The sequence below is a fragment of the Biomphalaria glabrata genome, chromosome 15, assembly GCF_947242115.1.
Source record: "Biomphalaria glabrata chromosome 15, xgBioGlab47.1, whole genome shotgun sequence".
Classification (NCBI taxonomy): Eukaryota; Metazoa; Mollusca; class Gastropoda; family Planorbidae; genus Biomphalaria; species Biomphalaria glabrata.
In genome coordinates, this window is record NC_074725.1 from 10,738,001 (window position 1) to 10,761,365 (window position 23,365).

The window sequence follows — 23,365 nt, forward strand, 5'->3', positions numbered from 1 at the left end:
GACATTGTCAGTGTTGTAATTCTAGTTCATTGTGTGAATGTCATCAACATTTTCCATGATTTTGTTTTGTAAGCCTTGAAGTCCATCATAACAAATCTTAACTTTCAATTCTATTGACTTCATTCTAATATTTGTTCCAAACCTGACTCAGCATAATGTTAAATTATTGAATTGTATCGCAAAGAAAAATTACATGAATATATAAAAGTAGATTGATTATAGATATATAAATGGCTCCCCTATTTCTAGAGGAGAAAGTTGATTCATTATTGTTTTTAATTACACACTTATGTAGCTAGAGCTTTTATACATTTGTTCTAAAAATCTGATTTCCTGTCTTGCAAGTTTAAACCTACACCCAAATTGATTCCCAATGGCTGAATCATATGATAGACAACAAACAAAAATATAGTTTCAAATTTGTATTGAGTGTCATTTTTACCAAAACTGAATGAAGAGGCATCAGAAACATTTAATACAGTCTGGCATCTTAAGTGAACATCTGAATGACTGGTCCATCACCTGGCACTGATGTTCCTAATCTTTCATTTACTAAATCTTGATCTGTTCTGGTGTCTGATTCTATGAAAGTCTTGGACTACATCAATAAACTATCTTGTACTGATCACTTGGACATGTAAGCAATCACAAAAACATTTTAGCTGCAAGATCTCTTAGAGTATCTTCCAGTTAGTTTTGAGAATAGAAGAAACACAGTTTGGTCACATGGACTCAGTCGCAAATCTCATTGGATTCGAAGCTAAATGAACTTTAAAACAACATTCCAGAAACGTATTTGGAATTTGTTTATCTTTCTATTGCATATCAACAAAATTTACTTGTAGTTTGATAGGTTTATATCTTAAAGCATCCCGAGCAAGACTTCTCAGCTTCACTGTGGTGCTCGGGTAGAAACGGTCATTTGGATCTTACCCTGACAGAAGCTTGTTCAGTCATGCCGATGGAGACAGGCTTTCATAAGCCTAGAGTTCCAGGAGTCTCAACCCTTAAGACAACTACCAGGAAGAAGATATAAAGTATATTGAGTCTGAATATTATGGATGAGTGAAGTATTTCAAATGACTGCATTTTTATTTTCGTGGTTACTGAGCAAAATGTTTTTCTTCCATAATAATAATTATAATTATAATTATTAGTTTCTAAACAAGTTCAGTATTTCCAGAACTCAGTTTTATAAAATCGAACATATTTGATCAATGTGTAGGCCTATCTGACTTCATTTCTGCAATAATTTCCAAGTATTTGAAAGCATTGCGATTTTAATATAGCGTCTAAACTAACTGCATCCTCTGAGTCCTCAGACTCCATATATCGATATATCTCACGGGCTAAACCCGGTGAAGACTGATTCAGTTACCCCAACAAAATGACGACCAGCTCCTGCGACGACGAGCTCCATGAGTCACGTGCCTTCTACCCACAGACTAATCTCCTTTCCCTCTAACAGAGTGACCTTATAAGCAGGTCAAAGTAGTCTAGTGTAGCACAATGGAGGTAATGGCTTCTTCGTCGATGGCTTCTTGAGAAACCTAGATAAGGTTAGAATCACTTAACTATATAAGTAGGCCTATCGATACATACCATACACCACGCGATAAAAAAAAAGATTGCCGGTACTTAAAGGGAGAGACAAAGTTGTATATTTTGAAATGGCGCCCCCTGGGGATGCTGTCTGGTGAAATTGGAAGGACCTCATGTATACGCGATTTGGGGAAAAGGGATGGGGTGGGGGGTGGAAGTTGACACAATTAGAACAAAAACTCTGTAGCTCCCCACCAGGTTCGTTAACCACTTGTAAATCATGTCCCACACGTCCAGCGTGTGTTTGTCCAGTGAATCCCGGACAGTGGACAGTACGTGACGAGAATCCGAACAGCTTCATAGACTCAACAGTTGGACAGTGCAAGGGAGGTAAGCGCTAAAATGAAAAACGAGAGTAGTTGATGATTGGCTGATGTCTAAACTGGTCAGCTGGCATCTGCCCACGGGCAGCTCATAGGCGCTGGGAGCTCATACAATTGTGTCCATTTAACCCGACGCCTTATCCAAGAGACTATTTGCGTATTGCTCCATGACCTTGTATTTCTCAAGGCTTGTTTTCAATCATTATACAACATTAACGAAGAAGGACACTATCTTCAATTCCGAAGATCAACGATGAGTTCCTGTTTCGCTGTTTTTAATGACTACGCATATATCTATGCACTATGCAGAATTCTCATTCTCGGATCAAGTTGAAACCTTGCACAATTATTTAATGTGCATAACAAAACATACAATAATGCACTACTCAGCGGTTATCAATGAACTTTCTTTGATATAGAAATAGGGAATTAAACCTAGCATAAATGTGGCTGTAGATGTGCATTTTTTTCCATTATGTAAGTTTTTTTTAAAAAGTATTTTTGAAAATATATTTTGCTTGTTTCAAACATTTGTGATCGATTTCCCAGTTTCCTTCATATTCCACTCATGGATCCACCCAAGACTCTTATGACCGTGAACAGCTTTGGTCGGCCACACTTTCTTGTTGGGAACAACCGCCACAGACTTTCTACGATTGTAAGCTGAAGCTGACGTCAGAATGTAAAAACACAACGCTAAGACATCACTGACCTTTAAAAGATCAGTCATCTTTTTTGAAATGACCTCCTCAAATAGCCGACATTTTTTTTTGCGCCCGTCATTTTAGTTCAATCAATATGAGTGTAGACTTTATAAAAGCTAGTCTATGCTGTATGTATGACATTTGTTGACTTGATTTCAACAGTCTAATTTGAAACAACCATTAAACAAACAAAGAAAAAACAATAACAACAAAAGATTGTATTAAAGGTTTTCATTTCAACTTGGTCATGATATTAATACGCCACGTGACCACAGTGACAACACAGATTTTAATGTGACATGAAGTTGACATTTAATAGTTTACGTAATGTCTAAACTTATTTGTTTCCTTCTGACATTTGCAGTCCATTAAAAAAAAAACAATTATCAGAACATAACACACAAACAGATGTCTATGATGTAAAAATATTTTTTTTATTGAATCATCTCATCAAAGACTACATTCAACCATTTCAATCCATTTGTAAACAGTGATCTATTTAATGTTACATCATAAAAGACTTTTCACTCTAATACTCTACGGTTCTTGGTAGCTACCAATTCACCTAAAATAAACTTAAAAGCATTTAGAGTTAGGCAATCAAAGTTCCATTTTCTGGGTACACGAAACACAATAACTGGCTGTAAAGATCTACGTTAGCTCAGAGTTAATAAATTAAAGTCATTCCCCTTTTAGACCGTGTTATCTATAGGGCAGATGATGTAAAGTTCATCTGTTTCTGTGGCCCACGGTTAACGAGGGTGTCATGTGGCCAGCACAACGACCAACCGCCTTTACTTTTCCCAGACTAATGTCAAGTACCCATTAGAGCTGGGTGGACTCAGAGGCGGCCCAAAGATCCCGAAATTTAAAATCCCAGTCTTCACAAGGATTCGAACTCAGAACCCCCGGTTCAGAAACCAAACTGTCAGGCTATTCTCTTAGCTTCTGTACAACATTCACTGCTCTGCGTCACTGCTAACACTGACAAGAAAAACACTGAAAGTTAATCAACGGTTCACTAATGAGAAATTCTAATCCACTTCTCGAAATGAAAAAAAAAAAAATGGGGTAACAGCACAGCAAGTTTCCTACTGGCAGATAGAACAGTTTAAAATGTTAACTTAATTCATATTGGGTGCTCTTTACGAGCAAAAAATAAATACAACGGGTAAAAATATGTGTCAGCCTTCAAACCTAGTATCTATTTATGGTACACATTCATCCCTTACTCCAGTCGCAGGTCACTGAGAAACATCATTTACACATTGATTCCTGTCACAACTCTTACACCTCACACTCAACTATTTCATCATATCACACCAGTCAGAGCTATTTCAATCTAACACTTGGATGTTTAGATAGGCGGCGAGCTCTAGGGAAGACTACAACAAAATGTCTATTAAATCTGCTTGCTTCCTCAAGCATTGCTTTCTTATAGCCTACTTCATTTTTGTTAAACTGCATTGTTGTAGGTCTATATTGAACATGAACAAAACGTATAGACTCTAGTTGGGATCACGGTCAATAAGCCCTGCTCTGGAAGTTTGATATGTATGCCGATAGTAGTTTATTTAAAAAGACAAACATTATCTAATTATTTTAAATTAATATTCAAGAACATTAAAACCTAGATTGAAACAGTGAATTTCATTGAAAAGATGAGCATTAACCCAATGATTGAATGCATTACAATATTGACATGGCCAATTATTAATGACGCGATTATTACTTGATGCAGAAAACGAAATGAAATTGTCCAATAGAAAATGCACTTTAAATCTGGCACGCTCAGCCGCTTCATCTAATGTACAGAGCTTCATTTGATCAATGTCAACATTTTTTTTTTTAAAACCCTAACGTTTTAAACTTGTCGAACATTCAAAATGTTAAATTAAAGAAAAGAATGCACAACTGTCTTCTCATAAGATTTCTTTAAAAGTGTGAACAAAATAGAAATACAAAAGGAAAAAAAAAACGAAACAATAACAATCAAAGAGGAAAAAAAAGATTTCTAAAGGTTTTTGCTGTTGCTGTTTTAGAAACTTGTTCCGAATGTATGCGACAAACAGGTGACAGTTCTCTTGAGTGGATCTATGACGAGGTAGGCAAAGTCTTGAGTGTGTCTCTTGGTGGACGGGAAATACATCTGGCCTTTGGCATCCTGCAACATTAGATAGAAGAAAATAGTTGAGTGATTGTTTGCATCATTAACTAACTAGACTCGCTGTCACTGTCAGAAATATTTGAACCCCAGATCACCTGCCTTCCCCTCTCCTCCAACGTTCCAGTAACAAAACATACAACTGAGTCTTTATTCATTTCAAGAGCTACCAATTCTTCATACAACATATTCGAGTCTTTATTCATCTCAAGAGCTACCAATTTTTCACATAATCATATTGAGCTTTTATTCATCTCAAGAGCTACCCATTTTCAATACAATAGAAGTATGTCTTAAGAGCTACCTATTCTCAGTGATAAGTAATAGCTTCCTTATTAATCGAAAGAGCTATAACATAATTGTGTATCTATTCATCTCAAGAGCTACCCATTCTTAATACAACATAATTGTGTCTTTATTCATCTCAAGAGCTACCTATTCTTTATGCCACTTATGCACGTCTTTATTTATCTCAAGAGCTACAACATAATTATGCAATCATTAATATCAAGAGTTACCCATTCTGAATACAAAACGTATGTGTATTTGTTCATCTCAAGAGCTACCTATTCTTCATACCGTTTATGTATGTCTTTATTTATCTCAAGACCTACAACATAATTACGCTATCATTAATCTCAAGAGCTACCCATTCTGAATACAAAACGTATGTGTATTTGTTCATCTCAAGAGCTACCTATTCTTCATACCATATATGCATGTCTTTATTTATCTCAAGACCTACAACATAATTACGCTATCATTAATCTCAAGAGCTACCCATTCTGAATACAAAACGTATGTGTATTTGTTCATCTCAAGAGCTACCTATTCTTCATACCATATATGTATGTCTTTATTTATCTCAAGACCTACAACATAATTACGCTACCATTAATCTCAAGAGCTACCCATTCTGAATACAAAACGTATGTGTATTTGTTAATCTCAAGAGCTACTCATTCTTCATGTCTTTATCCAACCGGAAATGTTGCAAATATTGAGCATACAACAGTGAGATATGTAAGAGCATGAATGAAGTATTGAGCTTAATGTGGTAGATAAAAGTTCCCAGTAATAGAACTGTGTAGACTCAAAAAGTCCAAACAATCACTAACTTCAGAATCCCACCCCATCCTTCACCCCTTGGTTCAGAGGTCAAACGTTTGAACACTCTGCCACCATGGATACGTTTTTAAAACAAAAACATTGCAGGTATTTGAAACAGAGGACGCTGTAAGATCAAGGGAAACCATTCCAGCTAACAACAAACGAAGTTTAATGAACTGGTTGAGATTTCATCTACAGTTAGGCCAGGCATTATCTGATTGCCAGCACCGGGACAACTCATGCAAAAAACACAGGGAAGTTCCAGTATTGGGCACGAACTCAGGGCAAACAAACAAACAAACATATACATACAAACACTCAAAATCATGATAAAGAGATTAGCACAGCAGATATGTACGCAATGATGCCGTGTAGCAACAGGACATGTGCAAACACTGACCTTCGATGTATAGTGAACATAGTACACATTACATTTTAAATCCTACAATAATAACACGTATGTGTTCTTATAGAAAGTACCCATAGAAATAACATGTTGAAATTACTCAAAGTCTAAAGTAAGGAGGAAAGAGCAGATAATAAAGTGCCAAGTTAATAGAGAAAGATGGAGAGAGGAAGAGAGAAGGAAGAGAAATGATGAGAGAGAAGGAAGAGAAATGAGGAGTAAGACTCTGAAGAGAGAGGAAGAGAAATGAGGAGTAAGACTCTGAAGAGAGAGGAAGAGAAATGAGGAGTAAGACTCTGAAGAGAGAGGAAGAGAAATGAGGAGTAAGACTCTGAAGAGAGAGGAAGAGAAATAAGGAGAAAGAGAGAGGAAGAGTGTTATGAAGTGTTTGTGTGTGTGTGTGTCTATGATGACGTTGGGAAGAGGCTAAATATGCAGAGTGAATGATGCAAGACAAGCGGATTTGTCGTTAGCGGTCTTGTGTAGGACAGACAACTCCAGAATGCCAGAGTGAAAAGACGTGTTTTTGGAGTGAGTTACATTTTGTTCAGAATACTGTTTTGTAATATTACTAAGGTAAGGTTCCCCTTTCAGACCTAGTGGTCTATAGGGCAGATAATGTAAAGGTTATCTCTTTCTGTGGCCTACGGTTAACGTGGGTGTCATGTGGCCAGCACAACAACCAGCCGCCTTTACTTTTCCCCAACTAATGTCGGGTACCCATTAGAGCTGGGTGGACTCAGAGGCGCCAGAAGATCCCGAAATTAAAAATCCCAGTCTTCACCAGGCTTCGAACCCCGACACCGGTACGGAAGCCAAGCTTTACCGCTCAGCCAACGCGCTTCACTAAAGTCTACTACATTGATTTCATTTCATCTCAAGTTGATTTCGTCTATAATGTAATAAAAAATCTATTTAGATTTGTTCACAGTGTAGGCATTCAAGGTATTTCAAGTTTTACAAGTTAAAATAGGTTTTGTTGTCTGCCAGCAGTTTGGTGCTACAAGTCAACGACCGTCCACAAGAGGGGAGAAAAAAAAAAGACAGAAAAATGAAAAGGGAGGAAGAAAGAAGAGAAAGAGAGAGGCGGAGAATGGAGAAAGAGAATTATGAAGAAGAGAGAGAGAGAGAGAGACAAGGGGGAAAAGATTAAGATGTGTGCCTAAAAAAAAAAGATTGATTAATTCAATGTTTTCAGGTTCGTCCTTGTAAATCTAGAGAAATCAATCATTCCGTAGTTTTAATATGCGCTTCTCTCTTGGCCCATCTTAACACCGCCCATCCACACACTTTCGGCCATAGGTAAACTATCTTACGATTTGTTGACATGGCAACCATTCCTCGGCACTTCTAGTCAGGGGCAAGCAACTTTTGTCAAGCGGGCTCCAATGGACCCATTCACCAATCGTAAACAAACAACATTTAGCCACGTGATTCTCTATCTCTTCTATATATATTACAATCTAATTTTTAATACACAATGGCTATCACGTTATAGTTTTTTTTCCGTTGTTTTATCAATATTATCACGTGACTAAATGTTGTTTATTTACGATTGGCGAATGAGGTCCATTTAATATAGTAGCACTACTGTGAAGCCACGTAACGCAACAGAGCCTCTTGTGGTTAGTCTCACAACGTTCCAGATAGACTCTTTTAGATCAAGAAAACAATAGACAGTGATTCTATGTCTCTAATGGAAATAGTCAAGTAGATATCTCTTCAATAAACTACTGAGTCAAGTTTTTTTTTAAGCTTAAAGATTCTATACTAATCAATACTTCCACTTAAGAGACATACACGAAGAAACACACAATAGTCCCAAGTGTGATATCAGCCGAAGGAGGGTGGGTGACAAATGAGCTAACAGACAACTTCGTGACCTTGAACATTCCTAGGAAGATTTTCGTAACTTGCGAGTGGGCGATGGTGTCGTAAGACTGTCATGACATATGTATCAGAATATTTCTCAGTGGACACCTTTAAGACTTAGATTTGAATTAGAACCTTCCGTGACGTTCGGGGCACAGGGCCGAGACCCATCGTTATAGAAGGCCTCATCACTGATAAGCGACGTCGAAACCTAGGGTCAGTTTAGACTAATAGTTCTTTGCTACGTCACAGGTCCGACGTCATGACCTCTTACGTGACAACGAGCTATTGGTCTAAACTACCCAAGGATTGCCCACAGGTTGCGACGTCGCAGGTCCGACGTCATGACCTCTTACGTGACAAGGAGCTATTGGTCTAAACTACCCAAGGATTGCCCACAGGTTGCTACGTCACAGGTCCGACGTCATGACCTCTTACGTGACAAGGCTACGTGACCCACCTTCTTTTTGTTGCGCCAGCAGGCAGCAGTCGTGTTTTTTCGTCTCTCGTTTTGGAGGATTTTTGTGTTGCTATTTTCTAGAGCTAAGTGATCTTTCTTATACCATTAGATTTGTGTTGATTTCGTCTATAGATTGGTGTATTTAGTTTGATAGATTTAAGTCACGTTAATTAAATTTAATTAGTTTTTGTATTCATTTACTATCCTTTAGTTTAACAAGCATCTATATAAACAGTAACAGAGTGATACTCATAGCCCGAGGGATTGATGTGCTTGGTAAAACCGTGTACCGTGGCCACTACATAGCAGTCGGAGCGCAAACCCTGTGTGTCATCAGTCCTAGTGTGTCAAATCACCGTACTGGAGTCATGGACGCTAATCTATTACGTCGCATAGGACGGACATGTGTGTTACTCAAATCACGACTAGACAGCGAGGTTTTCCGAAATATTCGTCGACTTGGCATCGGGCGTAAACTGCCGACAGTTCGTGGGTCTAGGGCTGGGCGTCTTATTCGCCTATGGTATAACCTACCGCAATTCAACTCAACAGATACATGTCACACAGTTTCCAGGACTCTTAACTGTGTTGTTAACCCCACCCCTACCCCTGTTATTTCTTCTACGACAGAGTTCAGCAGTTCCCTACTAAACTGTTTTATTAACCACCCCACCCCTATTGCTCCTCACACAACAGAGGTCAGATGTCCCCATCAAAAACCTATAATTCGGGATATTACTCCTCCGGTGTCTTCAAAATGTGCTACGCCTCTGGTGACTATATCCTCCAGTCTGCTTAAAATAATGCACCTCAACGCCCAGTCATGCAGTAACAAAACCCTTGAGCTTGCAGACACCATCACTGATGATAGCTACGACATCGTTTTCCTTAGTGAGACATGGTTTAAAGAAGTTGGTGATGAGCCAAGAACCATTGAGCTAACGCCCCCAGGCTTTATTTTAAAGAGTCTACCTCGAAAAACAGGCAGCGGAGGGGGCTTAGCAATACTGTACAGAGATAGTCTAGCTAAGTATGTAACAATAAGACCTGAAAGCTCAACGTACACGACCTTTGAGATGTGCGAGTTTCGCCTTTCCCACCACAGTAGAACACTGACTTTTATTTTCCTGTACCGCCCACCACCAAGCAAGAGAAATAAACTGACAACAAAAGTTTTCATCGAAGAATTTCAAGACCTCCTTGACAGTCACATATCAACAAAAGATCTATTTGTCATAGGCGATGTGAACTTGCATTTTGACAGTGAAAATGAGACATACGCGATGTCGCTGAAAAATGCGCTAAAGGATCGCAACTTAGACCAACTGATAAATGTTCCAACACACGTCAAAGGCCATACTCTTGACTGGATTGTTACAAATGCAAGTGAGCTTGTAGCCAAACTCAATGTCTCAGACCGCGGCTTGTCAGATCATTTTCTCGTAAACTTTGAAATGCGCCTATCAAAAGCAAAAAGGCCAAAGAAAAACGTGACTTCCCGTAAACTTAAAGCCATAGATATTGCCTCCTTCAAAATGGACGTGACCTCTTTGCTGTTGCAACAGAGCAACACAGACGTTCTCAGCAATTACAATTCTTGCTTGAAAAAGTTGCTGGACAGCCATGCACCTCTTGTCACTCGTACAGTCTCAGTTAGGCCATCTGCACCCTGGTTGACGGAAGACATAAAGACTGCCAAACTTATTCGCCGACGTGCCGAACGTACATTTCAAAAGACAGGTCTGACGATACATCGACAAATATACATACGAGAAAAAAACAAGGTTAACCGTATGATTAGAGACGCAAAAGCTAGTCATATTCGACAAAAAATCGAAAATTCTGATTCTTCAAAGGAGCTATTCAGGATCACCGCTGAAATGTTAGGGGGAGCAAATAACGAACGTTTGCCGTCATCTATCCCATTATCTGAACTTCCTGATTCCTTCAATAGATTCTTCATTGGGAAGATTGAGCAGATTAGAAATGACATGCCATCCCTCTCATCACAGCTTGACCACTCTCCAATTTTTCAAAATACTCCTTTTTGCGAGTTTCAGCGTGTATCTGAAGATTATGTCAAAAGTACTATTTTGAAGATGCCAAATAAGTCATGTGACCTTGATCCCATTCCAACCTCCTTGCTCCTCGAATGTTTAGATGAGCTTGTACCTACAATTACCAACATTGTGAACTCTTCACTGACTTCAGGCATTGTACCACAGCAATTTAAGCATGCACTTGTCAGGCCCTTATTAAAGAAATCCAGTCTTGACCCGGAATGTCTAAAAAACTATCGCCCGGTTTCAAATCTTCCCTTCCTGTCAAAGCTTCTGGAGCGCATCGTGTTAGTGCAAATTCTTTCTCATCTTGAACAGTACTGTCTCTTGGAAGAATTTCAATCTGCATATAGGAAGTGCCGTAGCACAGAGACAGCAGTGGTCAGGGTACTAAACGACTTACTTCACAATTCCGACAAAGGCCACATATCAATTCTTTCTATGCTGGACTTGTCCGCAGCCTTTGATACGCTAGACCATGAAATTATGATGGCCAGATTCTCTGCAACTTTTGGTTTAGCAGGAGTCGTCCTAAAGTGGCTTGGATCCTACCTGACGGAACGCACCCAAAGTGTCGTTGTTAGCGGGACGGAATCAACAAGCTTACTTTTGAAGTACGGAGTACCCCAAGGATCAGTTCTAGGCCCAGTACTGTTCACTATGTACACATATCCACTCAGCGGTGTCATACGGCCAACCGGCATCTTATACCATTTCTTTGCCGATGACTCACAGTTATACGATTCATCAGTACCCTCAGAGTTGTCCCATCTGGCAGAGAATATCAGTGGTACCGTTGCAAGGGTGAGCGATTGGATGGTTGAAAATAAACTCAAGATGAACGAAGACAAGACAGAAATAATTAAGATTGGCACTAGGAACAATGTCTCAAAAGTTGAAAGCACAGATTCTCTCTTTATCACGAACTGCCATGTTCCTTTTGTTCATGTAGTGCGGAATCTTGGAGTTTTCTTCGACTCAACACTATCTTTCGACCCACACATAAATCAGCTCTGCAAAGGTCTTTATCTGCAGCTGCGCAGATTAGGCCAGATCCGACCATATTTAACAACGGAGTCAACAAAAACGCTAGCTGTGGCATTCATACTCTCCCGCCTTGACTACTGCAACGCCGTGCTAGCAGGTATACCTGATGACAAAATAGCCAAGCTGCAACGTATACAGAACAACGCCGCTCGAATAGTCCTTAAAAAAACTAGACAAGATTCTGCTACTACGCTCTTGCGCACGCTCCATTGGCTTCCCGTGAAAGCGAGAATCGATTACAAGGTCGCCACACTTTGTCATCAGTGTATATATAACAATGAGATGCCCTTGTACCTTAGCGAACTGATTACTCCATATGTCCCCCAGAGAACCCTGCGCTCAATGGACTCAACGCTTTTAGTAGTGCCACGTTTCTCCCTCAAAAGCTACGGTCTGCGTGCTTTTTCAGTTCACGGACCAAAGGTTTGGAACTCACTCCCCATTGATCTCAGACAGACAACATGCTATACCACTTTTAAGAAGAACATTAAGACCTACTTGTTTAAAACTTTTTTAGATTAACTGTTATTTCGGCAGTTGTGTTTATGTTTGTAATGTTGTTACAGCGCCTTGAGCCTACATTTTGTTTGTTAACAGCGCTTTATAAATAAAATTATTATTATTATTAAGGAGCTATTGGTCTAAACTACCCAAGGATTGCCCACATGTTGCTACGTAACAGGTCCGACGTCATGACCTCTTACGTGACAAGGAGCTATTGGTCTAAACTACCCAAGGATTGCCCACAGGTTGCGACGTCACAGGTCCGACGTCATGACCTCTTACGTGACAAGGAGCTATTGGTCTAAACTACCCAAGGATTGCCCACAGGTTGCTACGTCACAGGTCCGACGTCATGACCTCTTACGTGACAAGGAGCTATTGGTCTAAACTACCCAAGGATTGCCCACAGGTTGCGACGTCGCAGGTCCGACGTCATGACCTCTTACGTGACAAGGAGCTATTGGTCTAAACTACCCAAGGATTGCCCACAGGTTGCTACGTCACAGGTCCGACGTCATGACCTCTTACGTGACAACGAGCTATTGGTCTAAACTACCCAAGGATTGCCCACATGTTGCTACGTAACAGGTCCGACGTCATGACCTCTTACGTGACAAGGAGCTATTGGTCTAAACTACCCTAGGATTGCCCACAGGTTGCGACGTCACAGGTCCGACGTCATGACCTCTTACGTGACAAGGAGCTATTGGTCTAAACTACCCAAGGATTGCCCACAGGTTGCTACGTCACAGGTCCGACGTCATGACCTCTTACGTGACAAGGAGCTATTGGTCTAAACTACCCAAGGATTGCCCACAGGTTGCGACGTCGCAAGTCCGACGTCATGACCTCTTACGTGACAAGGAGCTATTGGTCTAAACTACCCAAGGATTGCCCACAGGTTGCTACGTCACAGGTCCGACGTCATGACCTCTTACGTGACAAGGAGCTATTGGTCTAAACTACCCAAGGATTGCCCACAGGTTGCTACGTCACAGGTCCGACGTCATGACCTCTTACGTGACAAGGAGCTATTGGTCTAAACTACCCAAGGATTGCCCACAGGTTGCGACGTCGCAGGTCCGACGTCATGACCTCTTACGTGACAACGAGCTATTGGTCTAAACTACCCAAGGATTGCCCACAGGTTGCGACGTCACAGGTCAGTGTTCAGGCCTTCCATAACGATGGGTCTTGATTGGGCGACAAGATGTCTCCATAAAAATCTGTCACTGGCAATGTCTGAAGCCTCTTCCCACCTGGTGTCCACTGCTCTGAGGTCCTCCATGAAAGTGTGGCGCCAAGTTATACGAGGAAGTCCCAGTTTGCGCTTTCCTTGTATTGGCCTCCATGTCATTGCAAATCTTAGTTTGCGTAGTACATGTCCCGCAAATCTCATTTTCTTTGTAACTGACTCCAAAAATCCGTCTTAACCATTTTTGTTGAGCCACATTTAGTCGCTTCTCGATTTCGGCAGACGACTTCCATGTCTCGCATGCACACTTTGATGTTGTGATGACAATTGTGTTAAATAGGTGGATTTTGTCTCAAGAGCAAGAGTTTGGCATGTCCAAATGTGAAAAAAAAAAAAGGCAGTGTCTTTCCTTTTCGGCTTTCATACGTCATGATAGACACTCCCATCGTTTGCCATGAAGGGAGACTACAATGAATTTGGTTTCCCTTTAAGGTATCTCAATCCTGGCAGCTCCAGAGAATTTAAAACACATTGCATACAAGTAATACGAAGAAGAAGTAGAAGTAGGGAGATTTTAAAGTTTCAACAGTAGTTCAATAGAGTCCTTGACATAATTGGCTAAAGTCTATGTTTTACAGTAAATGAAGCATTTAGCTCTAGATCTTTCTGTTACAGAACATATTGTCCATTACCGTACCTTACCCGCCCACACAGTGGTGTCAATACAGACGAGACAACAAGCCTAAAAACAATATTCCAACATGGCACTTACATACAGACTTCCGGCAATCTTTTCACCGGAAGTATAGTTATGTTTTCGTTTGTGTATATGTCTATGATATGTGTGTGTAGGCCATATATACATTATTTATATAGATTCATATTGCCTACAGAAAGTATGTGTATGAAACAAACAAAAAATCGAACATTCTCTCTCTATATATTTTTTCCCCTCTTTCTCTCCTCTCTTTCAATGTATCTGTTGTTTCGCTTATGTCTCGCTAATACGTAGGAATATTGTTTTTTCCTGACTTCCTTTCGCCAATATTGTGTTTCTCTTTGTTTGTATCATGACAGGGATTTCCTCAGGGGAATGTTTCCATTAACGGGGGGCTTATAAGCCTGGTTTCCTGGGAAATACGAGGTGGGGGGGTGCTGAGGAAAGTGTAACTGTTATGTAACCATTGTCATTATTACTTTTACTGCTTACTTGGTCTCTCTCTCTCTCTCTCTCTCTCTCTATTTTTCACAGATTCATAGTTGACGATGACTTTTAAGGAAGATGGAGTTCTATACTTCCCGACCACTCAAACCGTTTTACTTTCAAAAGAGTTGAGCCAAAGCTCGTGTAACTCTAGGCTTGTAAACCTGAAGGAACAATGCGCTCTGTCTGGGAGAGATCCAAACTAATGCCCATATTTAAAACTGCTGTTTCCAATGGGTCGGACACTCCGGGCGTGGTCGAAGGTCGAGCACACCGGGAACCCCCGCCGTTTTCCTATAGTTCACCAAGCTAACCATGCAGGACTCCTGGATTTTGACAAATTCGTGGAAGCTCTCTTACAACTCCACACTGTGCAATGAGAATGTCCTCGAGCTCCTTTAGACACTTCTACAGAAGTCTTGTTTTACATTTAGGCCTGCCACATTACCAGAAAATTCCTCGGCGGAAACTGATAAAGGGACTACGATGAATTTTAACGAAACTCGACCCTGGCTTCGCCAGAGAAAGAATACTCGTTCTTTTCTAACATAATAATAATAATGACGACAAACATATCCTAAAACTCAATATTGTTGACAAATATTTCCGCATTCATTCAAGAGTTTAATTAATTCATGTTCAGGAGAATTATGCGCATCGTCTTCCAAGTCTAGATCTAAAGGACAAAGTTTCCCCTTTCAGACCTTGTGGTCTATAGGGCAGATAATGTAAAGGTCATCTGTTTCTGTGGCCTACGGTTAACGAGGGTGTCATGTGGCCAGCACAACGACCAACCGCCTTTACTTTCCCCAACTAATGTCGGGTACCCATTAGAGCTGGGTGGACTCAGAGGCGCCCGAAGATCCCGAAATTAAAAATCCCAGTCTTCACCAGGATTCGAACCCGGACACCGGTTCGGAAGCCAAGCGCTTTACCGCTCAGCCACCGCGCCTCCAGATCTAAAGGACAACTAGATCTAAATGTTTATCATTGGGATATTATCATTGGGATATTATTAAGTGTACTAGATTTATACATTCGCTTAATCAGGATTTATTTTCTCGGGGAGAAAATAAGGGGGGGGGGATTGGCCAGGGTAAAAAATGTTCCATTGTTTTTAAATGTAACTTTCATGAGTTATAAAGAGAAACATCAATCGCTCTAGACGTTGTATGAAGGCGGTATTGTCTTTAAAAAAAGTATTTTAAATGTTTTTTTTTTGTTGTTTTTTTTGTTTCCCTTTTTAAAAGTGACAACAGACAAGAATGGTTTCAACGACATAAGACTGCAAGTAGAGAGAATGTCTAACTTAGCTTGAGCTCAAGGGCGGCACCAGAGAGCAATAAAATGCTTGAAAGTGAGCCTAGAGAGACTAATTTAGAGCCCGATTAGATCCCGTCAGAGGAAGAATCCAGAGTTATAGATCGTGTTGAGTGAATCTGTGTTGTGAATAATGTAGACTAAGTTTGAATATTGACAGGAAAACTTGAGACACCAGAAAATAGTTGAAGTAAAAATAGACTGCATGAGAGAAAGAGTGGAAAAAATAGACACAGAAATACATTTATAATGTTTATATTAGCCTTAAAGTCAGAGAGAGAGAGAGAACAACAAAAGAGAAATGAAAACAAGACAATCATAAAAATACTTTTTGTATTTTAAAAGACAATGTCTCCTTCATACAACTAATAGAGCTACTATTTTTTTCTCTTAATAACTCATGAATGATAGATAAAAAACAAATGGAAATTTTTTTTATCCCGTCCACCCCTCCCCCTTTCCCCAATCGAGAAAGAATCATAGACTCCTGGTTTAGAGAATGTAAAGATCTACTAGACTTTATAAAACTCCAATAAAATGCCTTTTAAAATATCTAGACTTAGAAGTCGATGAGAAAAGTGTTCCTGGAAATTAATTTATTAAACTCTTGGAAAAACCCGAAGATGAACAGTTCTTTTAAGAAAAATATTTTCTAGTTCTCGCGCCAAATTTAAATGTATTTCTTTTTCTACTTTGCAAAAATTATCACGGTGTGGCCAACGAGCTAGTCATTCTTTTGCCAACACTAGGCTATACATCAAATTCAATACTTCCAGCGAATCGTTAAAGCGTTTTCAAGATCCGTGTCCAGTTTCCGCCCACCCAGGTTTACCCCCTCCCCCAAGTTTACACGAAGGTATGAGTTGAATAGAGGTATTGTAAACAAAAACATTTAAAATACTTAAAAAAAAAAGACAATACCTCCTTTATACAAATTATAGAGTGATTGCTTTTCTCTTAATAACTAATGAATTTTAGTTTTAAAAACAATATCTTTTATCCCGCTCCATTCCCGCCGAGAAGAAAATCCTGGTTAATCGAATGTAGAGATCTAGTAGATTGTATATTATATCCCAATAATAGGCCTTTAGATCTAGACTTAGATGACGATGCGCAAAATGTAATTGAGTAACTCTTGAATGCGGGAATACCTGAAGACGGTAAGTCCGTTCAAGATAAATATTTTTTCGTTCTCCAGCTATTTTTTAATTAATTTATTTTTTACTCTCAAAAATTATAAAGGTCAAACTCGAGTTTTCCCCGTGTGTGGCCGACGCGTTAGTAATTGTTTTCCCGATATTATTATTATGCGTTTGAATTTCTAAGAAAATCGCTTCACATTTATTCAACACGTGTTGAGACATTTTTGTGTTTCGCCATATTTTGTTTGTTTTTGCTTTACTTTAATATAAAATTACAATACAATAAAATATAAAATTGCAACACCGAGTTTCACCCATGTAACTATCGTATATATATGAAATGATTTGGCTTAGATCCATTTCTAGCCATGCAGAGTAACTACTAAAGAAAATTAGACTTTGATCACTTCTCTCTCTTATTGGCAGCGTTGGTCTGAGAGTGTCCATTAAATGGAACATAACAATGAGTGGTGTTGACGGTCGTTGACTTATAGTAGACAACTTAAACCTCTGTTGGCGTATTATTCTTCATGTATACAATATAAACAAATTTAAACTTGAGATGAAATGAATTAAAATTATATTTTTTACCACTCCCAATCAAAACACGTCTTTACACTCTGGCGTCCTGGAGTCGTCTGGCGTACTTAACACAGCTTACGGCAGCGCAGCTAATCTTGCATCATTCTACAAGACTAACATTAAATTAATGTTCTCTCTCTACAACTAACAATAAATACTCCCTTTCTTCATAATCACCCTGGACACACACACACACACACGCACTCTCCCAGTGAGGCTACACTTCTGCTTTCCAAGCGCCTGCGCAGGCGACACAAGGAGTCATGAAAGATAAGTGGCACATCCAGGAACACTGGATTTTTAATCAGAACCGCAGGCATGCGATACGAGGACCTGCCATTTCCACTAGGACATGATGCACTGTCTCTACTGCTTATAGTTTTAAAAGAAAGAGAAGTGTTCTATTGACTTCATGTTATGGAGTGTGTGTGTGTGTGTTTCTATGGTGACGGTGGGAAGAGGTTTGCGGTTGGTTGTGAATGATGTAACATAGGTGGCGTTGTCGTTACTTAGTCTTAATTAGGGGAGACGACTCCAGAACGTAAGACTGAAGGGTTGTTTTATTGTAGTGAGTTAGATTTTGTGAAGAAATATTACTTAAGTCTATTACAGACTTTACAGTTAATTGTTCTCATTTCCACTTGATTTTGTTTATATTATAAATAAAGTTTTATTTAGTTTTGTTCGCAAAAGGAAGTTATTCAATTTATTTCAAGTTTTATTAGATAAGATACATTACGCCTACATCGGTTTAGTTGTCTACGAGCAGTCTGGTGCTACGAGTCAATGATCGGTTATAACACCCCACATCCACCTACTTTCAACAAACACAAGCTTGAAACAATGTAGCAACTAGATTTATTTTTTAAAAAATGTGTTCAAGTCACTTTATGACTACGTAAACATTGAAAACAAAAACACAAAAAACTATTTAAAAAAAAAGAAAAAACAAAAAAAAAAAAAAACAAGAAGAAAAACACTTTGAACTCACTTTGAACTCACTTCACTAATTGCAAAACAAAATCGACAGTCCGCCATTGATGTTTTCAGGATAGTCACCACAAATAATTGGTCCTTAGGGACTCCTTTGAGATGTTAGTCCAAATTTTTTTTTACAATGATTGATACTTCTCAAGAGAGATCTTTTCGATATGTAAGCCAACTCCCTTAAGGCAGCCATAATGGCCATCATTAGTACACGACTTGATGCCATTATTTTCTAAGTTTTTTTTTTACCCAAAGTCTTGGTTGTTGTTGACCGACTGGTGAGGTGCAGATACAAGGATCCAGAATGTAGGGGGAGGTTAGTGAGAATAAACATTTTTTTTAAATTCGCTCAATATCCATAAGGAATTGTGCTGCCTACATGACACCCTAGTAGCCATTTGAAGATGAATATTTAAGAACTCTACTTCCCCTGTGAGTAGTACTCAAGGTTTATAAGGAAAATTGTATCTTTACCATAGGGCTTACTTTATACCAAGTAAATCTCTACTTGCTGAGCATTAGGTACTTTAAATTAATTAAATTGTTAAAGGTACTAAGTACTCTAAATTAAGTATATTATTCTTTCAAGAGACTAAGACAAAAGATTGTACTACTTTATTGATCCAGCAGAGCCTAGATAGAGAGGCACCCAAAAAATTGGCCTGTGGGCTATAAGGCAAAGGGTGCCCCCGTCAGACTTAGCGAGTCAAAGCTTGAAGAGTTGGACAAGTTCACATACCTTGGCAGCATCATAACAAATGATGGGGATGCCTACCACGATGCAGCGTGCCGAATATGAAAGGCAGGGAGCATTTTCCAAAGGTTGCAGCCTATTTGGACAAGCCAAGCCATTGGACTCGAGACAAAAATACACCTTCTCAACATAATCGTCATTCCAACAGCAACATATACATGTGAGACATGGAAGTCATCTACCGAAATTGAGAAAAGGCTAAATGTGGCTCAACAAAAATGACTAAGACGGATTTTGGGAGTCAGTTACACAGATCGGATCTCAAACAAGGAAATCCTATGCCGAACTGGGAGTCGAACACTTAGTGAGGTTGTGATAGAGCGTCGCATAAGGTTTGCGGGACATGTTCTCCGACAAAATGAACTACGCATACCAAGAGTTGCAATGACATGGAAGCCAATACGAGGAAAGCGCAAACAGGGACGTCCTCGTATAACTTGGCGCCACACTTTCATGGAGGACATCAGAACAGTGGACACGAGGTGGGAAGAGGCTTCAGACATTGCCATTGACAGATCTTTGTGGAGACAGCTTGCCACCCAATGCGGCGAACGGAGGACCTAAGTAAGTAATTGATCCAGCATAAAAATGGACTCAACAAAAGAAAACAGACACCGCAAAGATGCAGGCGTTTTTGTCTTTTTCACCTTCACTAGTCAACAAGTTGCGCTGGTCAGTCTGACAGAGCGAGACCGATCGTTATATCAGGCGTCAACGCTGACCTGCCCAGGGTTTGAGTTTAGGCACATCGGTCTCGGAGACAGTAAGGAACGAAGTGTTTTTGTAACTCTAGTGTAACTGGGTTATTTTCTGCGTGTGTCCGGCGTGTCAGAAGGTCATGTCCAGTGTGTGTCTCCTCCTACCACAGAAGTAGCATAGCGACTTAATGACATTCAATTCCTGGTCTTCACTAGAAATGGATGTTTCTAAATGGGAGCGAGTTGGCGTTTTCATTGCCCCACAAGAGATTTCGTTCGTTGAATTGTAAGCCTGCGCATGCGTTGTGGCTGTTTCTAACACTCTAGCTTAGTCATAAGCGCTTTGTAGAGTAAGAGATGTCTTTTCCAGTAGCCGCTGTCTAATAGTTTTGGATGCCAGACCAGTTATAAAGGCGTCTCTAATGCTGTTCTACAGTTACTTGTCACTTTATTGTACTTCATCAGTGTTATGTGAGACGTGCTGGTTTCATTCAGTGTTTACTGTAGTCTAATTTTGTCGAATACCATGTTATTGGTATACTAGTAGTTGTTGTTTCATTACAGTAACGTTTGCTTTTTGCCTACATTGGAAAGAAGTTGCCAACTTTGAGACAACCTGGCATAGTTATAATTGGGGCGGGTGGCGTTTGTTTTCTAAAAATGCAACAATGACAGCAAGATAACTTTAACAATAATAAAGGGACTACAATGAAATTTGTTCTCTCTAACGATGCTCGACCCTGGCAGTGCCAGAGAATGAATACTCGTTCGTTTCTAACATAATAATAATAATAAGACTTATTATCCGTGAGGAAATTTGATTTACAATAAAATACAATTTGTACGATAGCACCAGACAAGATATACGTTCATACCCCAGTTTCTCTTCAACACTCCATGTAACATTGACTGAAATAATGACTGAAACATGACTGCAACAATGGCTGAAACATGACTGTAACAATTACTGAAATATGACTGTAAAAATTGACTGAAAGGTGTCTGAAAGAAGACTGAAGCAATATCTAAAGCATGACTGTAACAATGACTAATGCAATGACTCATCTTAGAAACAATTCTTATCGAGTCTCTATAGTAATAAGAAAATAAAGCCTCCCCCCAAAAAAAAACAAAACAATCAAAGACGTGAAAAAACTAAAGCTTGTCGACTGTCATTGCTAAGTCAGGCGGCCGTTATTTGTGTCTCGGGTCGACCTTCGAAAACCCGATTTGCTGTTATTTCTGACATCCAGGACCATCAAAAGTAACCGTACAATCCAAACCAATCTAATTACCGCGCCACTCATTGCTTGCGGTTGCTGCCCCTTTCTCCCATTTTTTTTCTCTGTCTCACTCTCATTTATGACAAGTATCCCGGCTGGGTAAACCGACCCAGTGAGGTGAGGGGGGGGGGGGGTAAGTGTTGGGGGGGGGGGCAGTGACTGTCCAGAGGGTGTTGGTAGACTTGTTAACTCTCCACACGTAAGTGTCGTAGGCTGGGGATGTCCAGCACGTAACCACAAGCCATTACAGCTCATCCCAGTCACAGCACGACGCCCTGCTAGCCAAAGACACTCAACACTTCGGAGAGACCCAAGGGGAGATAAGTGGAGACATGAAAAAAAAAACAAAAAAAAAAACCTCCAAGAGTTATCGAAAATAGTTGACACAGCTACGGAGTTCAGAATCAAACGTAGAAACAATAAACGATGTGTGTAGAAAAGGAAAGATCCTTGCAAAGGCTTAATTACTTTTGGCTTCCATGCAAAAGTTGTAAACTGGTTATAGAACATTCTGTATATATTGGCAGAATTACTTCACATTGTAATCACTATCAGAGGCATAGAGTGGAAGTGGGGCAAAGGGGATACGATGCACCGGGTGCCACCTTCTGGGGCGTTCCAAACTCAGAGAGGCGAAAAAAATATTATTGTAGATATTTTAGTCAGGTAATACATTCTAAGGTTATTTGTATTATATTATTATTAAATACGTTTCATTGATAAGCCTCTATTTCTATGTCATGTTCATGGAAATGGGGGAGGGGGCGCCAAAAACGTTTCTTGCCCCGGGCATACATTTTGCCCATTACGCCTCTGGTTTATTAACATGTATCTTGGACAAGGTTCGAAGTGCAGTTTTGTTATGTATAGAACATTTTGTTTTCGTCAAGCTCCAATTCGATTCCCTTTTCTGTAATCCTTCTAATTCTCTTTCTAACATTTTCAGATTTATCATTTTTTCATTGTTCTTTAGAGAATGCTATTAGGTGGTAAGTTTATGTAATACAGTAGTGGTCCGAAGATTGTTCCTTGAGGTATATCTGAGTTGACTGTTATTGGTGTTAACTTGGAGCCATTTTTTTTTTTAAATTAAAGTTTGATCTTTCCCTATATAGGAAACACTGAGTCCATTGGTGTAACGGGCCCAGTTATAAAAAAAAAATAATTTTTTTTAGCAAACTATGGTGGTTAAGCGCTTGGCTTCCGAACCTGGGGTCCTGGGTTCGAATCTCGGTGAAGACTGGGATATTGAATTTCGGGAGTCCACCTAACTCTAATGGGTGCCTGACTTGGGGAAAGTAAAGGCGGGTGGTCGTTGTGCTGGCCACACGACACCCTGCTCGTTAACCGTAGGAAAAGAAGCAGATGATCATCTGTCCTATAGACCGCCTGGTCGGAAAGGGGAACTTTACTTTTAAACTATGGAGGTGAACTTTATCAAATGCTCTTGTCTAGAGAAATCTTATCAAATGGAATCCTTTTGCTTTCTCAATTCTCCATCCATTGAAAATTAATTAACTACTATAAATATATATTTCATTTTATATTTACTGGTCGATAGTGTCTTTCTTTGTCTTTCCCTATATCTCTCCCATTTAAAAAAAATGTATATTATTCGTATAGATCTTTGTTCTGTGTGTAATTAGATCTATGTAGAGAGAACAAAAAGCCAGCTAATTGGATCACTTGTTTGTCTGACCACATCATTAGGACGACCCTAGCAGACGAGGTCCGGCCACCGTCTGACGTCAACATGCAGTCCCCACGGAGGCCATGACTTCATTGAAGTACAATGGCAGTTAGACCACAACAAACAGACAAACACGGTATTCGATACTATCGTCGACTCATGACTTTTCAATTTGAACACACAGACTGACACGGTATTCGATACTGCCGTCGACTCATAATTTGATCGTATTTTTTATTTGAACACACAGACTGCCAC

At 39.7% G+C, this 23,365-nt stretch overlaps 1 protein-coding gene across 1 annotated transcript in view; it reads right to left on the bottom strand.

Annotated features, from left to right (window-relative positions):
* Window positions 1–2,843: 2,843 nt before the first annotated feature.
* The window catches only part of LOC106055639 (cilia- and flagella-associated protein 300-like), a 79,597-nt gene continuing 59,075 nt past the window's right edge, over window positions 2,844–23,365 (bottom strand). The window contains exon 7 of the mRNA XM_056012525.1: window positions 2,844–4,793. Coding sequence (XP_055868500.1) covers window positions 4,668–4,793 — 126 coding nt within the window. The 3' untranslated portion in view covers window positions 2,844–4,667. The remainder of the gene's footprint in view (window positions 4,794–23,365) is intronic.